Source organism: Sturnira hondurensis, unplaced genomic scaffold (assembly GCF_014824575.4).
Source record: "Sturnira hondurensis isolate 20B ecotype Veracruz unplaced genomic scaffold, ASM1482457v3 Scaffold0002426, whole genome shotgun sequence".
Lineage (NCBI taxonomy): Eukaryota > Metazoa > Chordata > Mammalia > Chiroptera > Phyllostomidae > Sturnira > Sturnira hondurensis.
The window spans coordinates 1-7,061 of NW_028075057.1; the positions used below are offsets into that span (position 1 = coordinate 1).

General features: G+C 37.2%; 1 protein-coding gene across 1 annotated transcript; it reads left to right on the top strand.

Annotated features, from left to right (window-relative positions):
• The first annotated feature begins 4,074 nt into the window (after positions 1-4,074).
• Positions 4,075-5,049, top strand: LOC118982847 (olfactory receptor 4C15-like). Its single transcript, XM_037040010.1, has one exon. The coding sequence runs from the start codon at positions 4,075-4,077 to the stop codon at positions 5,047-5,049; it is 975 nt and encodes a 324-aa protein (XP_036895905.1).
• The last annotated feature ends 2,012 nt before the right edge of the window (positions 5,050-7,061 follow it).

The following is a 7,061-nucleotide window of genomic DNA, read 5'->3' on the forward strand; positions in this document are numbered from 1 at the left end:
CTGTGGTTTTAATCTATTCCTTTGATTTTTAATAATTATATTTACTAGAAAATATGTGCAAATATGACTGATATGGCATATACATATTTATAAATGCATCTAAAATTCACTACTTGAAACATAATTACAAATTAGTACTTATGACAATATTACTACTAATTTTTCATATAGTTTCAAATATTATATGGTTTTAAAGTTGAGATAGGAATTTCTATTGTTTTTGGAACAAAAGATGCTAGCATCAGGTTGCTGAGAAAATGAATGAGAAAGAAACTGGGCAGTGGGGAGGTGGGAGGCCAAATTCCAAAGGCCACAAAGGTACAGGGTGCCCTAAAATCCATAGTCCATGGCAGGGTGGGGTACTGGGCAATCTGGTGCAGCTCCAGTGTATTAAAATACATGGCTATGAAGAAACAAAAGACCGTGGAATCTTCTAGGAAAAATACGAACAGAATAAGCTGCTTCCCATAGGAGTGCATGAGCTTGAAATTTTTTTCAAAGTGAGTATGGAGGTTCGGAAGGGCTTGGCCAATGATTTGGCTATTCATGGAGGCTTTACGTTTGTTTATGATTTTTCCTGTATGATTGTATGCATGTTAGGATGTTAGTTCCAATAATGCAAATTAACTCTACAGGAGATGACAAAATTACACTAAAAAACCCCATCTCCTTTGTTTTAAATGTTCAGATAGAGGATAATATGGTGTTGTGGGTTTTAAACTTGATTGTTTTTGATTTGGGGAATGATGCTCAACCCACAAAGCTACACCAGTGAGGGTTTAAGCTTGATCTTTAATGTTAACTCTACATACTGAAATTAAGTCTACCGTATGTTCTGTTCTAGATTTTAAAATTACATTAGAATGTCTGTGCAAGGGAGCAGAATTATAACAAGTTTTTATTTTCTCCTTTAAAATATTGCAAACATGCCTCACTATCTATGTCCTCATATTATTTAGTATTTACATCTTAATTTGTGGTAATCTGATTTGCATTTACATCATCCTATTATTGAACATTTTATATTCTTCTAAATTTTTATTGTTATAAAAGACATGCATCATCTTCAGTTACAGAACTTACATTTCCTCATTTCACCTTTAGAAAATTTTTTAGGATTGAGTTCTAAAAAAAGGAATAGAAACATGTTTACAGTCCTGAAAATATTTGTTAAAATATTTCTGAAAGGATTACGTGAAATCAAGTAGTTTCATTGCAATTTAAGAATTAGTATAAACCTCCCCCTTTTATTGAATTGATTGATGTGACAGTGATTAATAAAATTATAGAATTTCCAGGTGCACAATTCAACAAAACATTATGCTTACATTTTATTGTATGTTCAGCACCTCAAGTCTAGTTTGTGTCTTTCACCATTTATTCCCCACATACACTCCTTCACCATCCCCCAAACCTTCCCTCTTCCTGACAATCACCACATTGTTGTCTGTGGCCATGAGTGTTTTGCCTTTTCTTTTTCTTTTTTGCTCAGTCTCCTCACTTCTCTCCCTCGCAGCCTTCACCTCTAACAATTCTCAGCCTGTTGTATCTATGAGTGTGTCTCTATTTTGGTTGTTTGTCCATTTCATTTAGTAGATTCCACATATGAGTGGGATCATATTGTATGTTTTTTTCTGAGTGGCTTACTTCACTCAGAATAATGCTCTTCAGGTCCATCCATACTGTTGCAGATTAAGCTTTTCTTCTTTTTAAAAACCCAGCAGCATTCCATTGTGTAAATGTACCTTTAGTGAGGGTGAGAATGTGGAGAGAAAGGAATCCTGGTGCACTGTTGGTGGGAATGCAGATTGGTGCAAGCACTGTGGAAAACAGGATGGAGATACTTCAAAAAATTATTAATGGCAATTGCCTTATACTCAGTGATTCTACCTCTGGGAATTTATCTGAACTTACCCAGAGATCTAATTTGAAAGAACACATGCCTACTAGGTTCATTGCTGACAAGCTGATAACTGCTAGCCCATACATTGGTATCATTTACTTTTTAACAAATCGCCATTGACTGATCCAATGACCTTCTAGCATTTGCTATATACTCTAGGTTTCTGGGGGACAAATTGTAGCTGAATATGATGTTCACAGTGCAGCTTTGTTTAAGAATGTGTAGTACCCTGGGAATGTAATGTAAAAGGTTATTTTAAAGAAAGCATAAAGACCAATATTACCATAAAGTATCACATCATTATTGCAAATTTTTCTCCTTAGCTCTGAATGGTTTTCACAAAGATCACATTATTTTTAATTCTCACAGTAAGCCTCATTATAATTTTATTTATCGCTTTAACAAACAGATTATATGTATATGTACACACACATTTGGGAGATAAATTTCTGTTGTATGTACTGGTGAGGACACAACCATTCTTGAAAACAGATGTGTAGCTATGGAAAATAGTCGATAGTTAGAGTACTTATTTGGAAGTCTCATGCATAAGGTGGCTGTCTTGCTAAGTGAGGGAATATTTACTACTATTGGCCAGAACAACTACCATAAGCAAGTTTACATTTTGCCAATTTGATATTCACCATGATCCTGCTGGATGAGCACATAGGTTATACGTGAACATACCTAGTTTGTAATAAAGTCATAGAAATGACAAGTTGCACAATATGAGATTGGGCCACATAGTATAAATAATTAGTAAATATGTAAAAAAGTCTCAAGACTCTAGCTATCCTCAACACATTGTTTCTATTCCTTACCTATGTGGTTGTTGCCAATTTGTATGTGTCGTAATTGGACTATTATTTTCTGAATCTACATCAATTGCTCTGTGTCATCCTTCAAGGATGAGAGCAAAGGACTCAGAAGACTTTGATTTCCACAGGGGCATGAAGGCAGCAGAAGGGCCAGCTCTGCTCCTTTGTCTCTTGATGCATTGGGAATACTTAATGTTGTAGCTGGGAGTCTGTGTTTAAATTCCAGACCAGCATGTGACTTGACATTTTCTCTTTCAGTATAGATTGTCTTCAAGGAAAATAGGGATAATAAGATCTAACGTGGACTGTTCCTAGGACTATTTCTTCAACAGCTACTTTCTTTACATTAGTTCACTTGGTCATGCTGACAATACCCTTAAGTAGGTAGGTATTATAATGTTTCATCCACACCCATTCTTATTTTAAATGGTGAATGAAGATAGAACCCAACTCCACATGTGGATACTTGTTACATGTTAGTGTAGAGCTAGGCACCTTTTCATAGAGCTTTCTTCTCTTATAGGAAATGAATGAATTCATCTTTTTACATTTGTTTTTTTTGTAATGAACTTATTGGAATGACATTAGTTAATAAAATTATATAGAGATTAAGTGTACAATTCTATAGTACATCACCTGTATATTGTATTCTTTTCACCATCGGAAGTCAAGCCTCCTTCTACCACCATTTATTCACCCTTTAACCTCTTCTACATACCCCTGTGCCCACCTCTCCTTCTCTCTGGCAATCACCACACTATTGTCTGTGTCCAAGAGTTGTTTTTCTTAATCCTTTTACCTTTTCAGCCATCCACTAACCCACGTATTCTCCGATAGCTGGTAGTCTGCTTTCTTTATTAATTTTTAAGGCCCAATTCAGCTGAGTTTTAAAAAAGTGGATAACTAGCAATAATTTTCAAATGACTCTTTAACTACGTTTTATTTCTTCTTTTCTTTGTAGATAAGGTCATCTCATGATCAGTGATGGCATGTGAGTCACCACATTCCATTTTATACAAATGGCAGGGATGACAACTAAATTACAAGTTCCCTGGCTCAGTGTGGATGTGACTTCAGAATCCCCCTCAACAATTCACTCCAGGAAAAGTGACCTAAAGTTGCAGTGGAGATGAAAGCTATGTCTTTTCCTACTGTATATGAATACTTTTGGTACCTGTAAGCTGAGGCCACTTTAAAGTATTGAATCATTTATTTCCNTCTGTTCTCCTTTACAACAGAAGCATGTAATCAGCCTTTCACATGGATGCACCAATTGGTCAATGACTGTAATACAATGGTATCATAAACTGTTCTCAGGTGAATTTTTCTTTTGCTCATAATTGCAAATTTTATATGCTTACTCTGGTGGCATTTAGCTTTTCCTTGGAAATCATGCAAAACCATAGCTTTGTAACTGAGTTCATACTCTTGGGGCTTTCACAGAATCCAAACGTTCAGAAAATAGTATTCATTATACTTTTGTTGAGCTACATGGCAACTCTCGGGGGCAACTTGCTAATTGTGGTGACCATCAGCAGCAGCCCAGCACTCCTGGGCTCCCCCATGTATTTCTTCTTGGCGTTCTTGTCCCTCCTGGATGCTTGCTTCTCCACTGTAATTGCCCCGAGGATGATCGTAGACTCTTTGAATAAGAGGAAGACTATCTCCTTTGCAGGCTGCATGACCCAGCTCTTTGCTGGACACTTCTTTGCTGGAACAGAGGTGATTGTCCTCACAGTCATGGCCTATGACCGCTATGTGGCCATCTGCAAGCCCTTGCATTACTCTTCTATCATGAACGGGAAGCTCTGTGGCATTCTGATGGGGGTGGCCTGGACAGGGGGCTTCCTGCATTCCACAATACAAATTCTGTTTACTTTACAGCTGCCTTTCTGTGGCCCCAATGTTATCGATCATTTCATATGTGACTTGCACCCTTTACTAGAGCTGGCCTGCACTGACACTCATGTCTTTGGCCTTTTGGTGGTGGCCAACAGTGGGTTAATGTGCATCATAATCTTCTCTTTGTTGCTTGCTTCCTATGGTATCATCTTGTTTTCTCTGAGAACCTACAGTACTGAAGGGAAGCAGAAGGCTCTCTCCACTTGTGGATCTCACATTGCTGTTGTGGTTTTGTTCTTTGTCCCCTGCATAGTCACATATGCCCGACCTCCATCTACTTTCTCCTTTGACAAAATGGTGACAACATTTTATACTATCCTAACACCCTTGCTCAATCCTTTGATTTACACCATCCGGAATAATGAAGTGAAAAATGCCATGAGAAATGTGTGGAGCAGAATAATGGTAGTTTGTAAGGAAAAATGAGACTGATTTGATGGAGTCTACACTCAGTGTGTGTTCTAAGACATGATGGAGCTGCTCAACTTAGTTCCTGCAATGAAGAATTATAGAGTCAAGGGACCCTAATTTTTTCTTGGCTTTAGCACTCTCAAAAGCATATCTGCTCCCTGAGTGGCAAGTAAACTATAGATTGCATTGAGGTCAGATTGCAGAAGTTTCTGTCTTGTGGGACCCCTCACTTGAAGAGATTTACAATGAGAATAGGATAGGGCTGTTCTTTTTTTACACCTGGCTTTTCAAGGTTTTCAAGAACCCTTGCCCCTGGCTGTATCCTCTCTCTGGTTTTGGAGCAGTGATATTGCAGTAGGTCATGGAGACAGAAGTTGAATTCTGTAATGAAATCTTTCATCAAACCATTGTCCCTAATATTTTTTCCTTTTCTCCCTCTCCTATCTATCTTTCTTCATGCTATCCTCTGACTCTTCTTTCCTTGGGTGACCTCACTTTCAATCTCCTCTCTCCTGTACTCATTTCACTCATTCTCTACTCCTGCCTCTTCTACACTCTTATTTATTTAGGTATCTATTTTCTGCTTTGATATTTTCTTCACCATGCAGCATATATAATTTCATTCTGGAGTTAGAGCCAAAAGTTACGGTATCAATTCATGTCTTTCTGGGATGGATTTCTCAGGATTTCTCTTTTCTAGGATGTACATGATTTAAGAAAATTTGTATGAAGTCTACATGAAATGGGTTTAAAGTTTTATGTGACATGGATGGTGAATGCTACAGAGGGAGGTTGTCTAGTAGTACCCCACTATAAATTTAACTTAACTGGACTTGGAAAAACTTCCTTCTTTCCTTCCTTCCTTCCTTCCTTCCTTCCTTCCTTCCTTCTTTCCTTTTTGCCTTCCTTCCTTCCTTATTATCTGTCTATTTTTTCATTGTTCAAGTATAGTTATCTCCATTAGCCCACACCACTTTCTCTAATCCCAGCCATCTCCACTTCCCAGCCTTGATCGTACCCGTTTTTGCTTTTGTCCATGAGTCCTTTGTACGTTCCTCATAACCCATCCTCCACCCTCCCACCTTTATCCATTCCTACCTTCACTGTCACTACTGTCAGTTTTTTCTTAATCAATGTCTCTGGTTAGATTTTGCTTGATTGTTTGTTTTTTGTTGTTGTTGGTGGTTAGTTTCCCCAGTAAATGAATGGATTAAAAAGCTGATACATTTACATGATGAAATACTATGTACCAGAAGGAAATAAAAGGTCTTACCATGTGTGACATCATGGATGGAACTGGAGAGCATTATGTTAAGTGAAATAAGCCAGCCAGGCAGTGAAAGAGAAATACCACGTGATTTTACCTGTAAGTAGAATACATCTCTGTATCTCAGTTCAAAGTTTCCACATTGAAAAGACTAGGCACATGGGCACACTTGCCTTATTAAATAATGTGCAGGTCAAATGAAATAACAATAGTGAAAATTGATTGAATAATAAGTTTATACAACAAGAATAATATATAGCCTATGATTGTGTTATTTGGTTAAAATGACACACAGTAATATAAGAAAATAGGTGATAGAGGCATTTGTCTATCTGGGAGAAAAGGGGAGACTGGTGTTATTAAACGTATTTCCACTGGTTTAAAATTTCAACGTTAAAAGTAAGAATGAAAGAAGGGAAAATTAGATTCTTCACTACTGTTATGTACCCTCAAATGAGGAGTAAGGAACGTGCAGGAGTGTTAGGAAACATAAATTAATTCAGTGATAAAAGCTATGAAAGTGTTGGTCTGGTTTAATGTGTACATCTTGTCAGGAGCTAAGTTCATGTCGTATGTCCCCAAGACTTCTCTTTACTTATTGAAAACAAAACAATGTAGAATTATATGACCTGGCTTTCATGGTTGTCCTACATCTGTCCATAATTTTATCTCTTACAACTTTTTGATCATTGACAGCAGTGTTTTGGCAGATCATCTCTATGTTTGATCTCTGTTATTGATCAAAGCAATATTTGTGGTC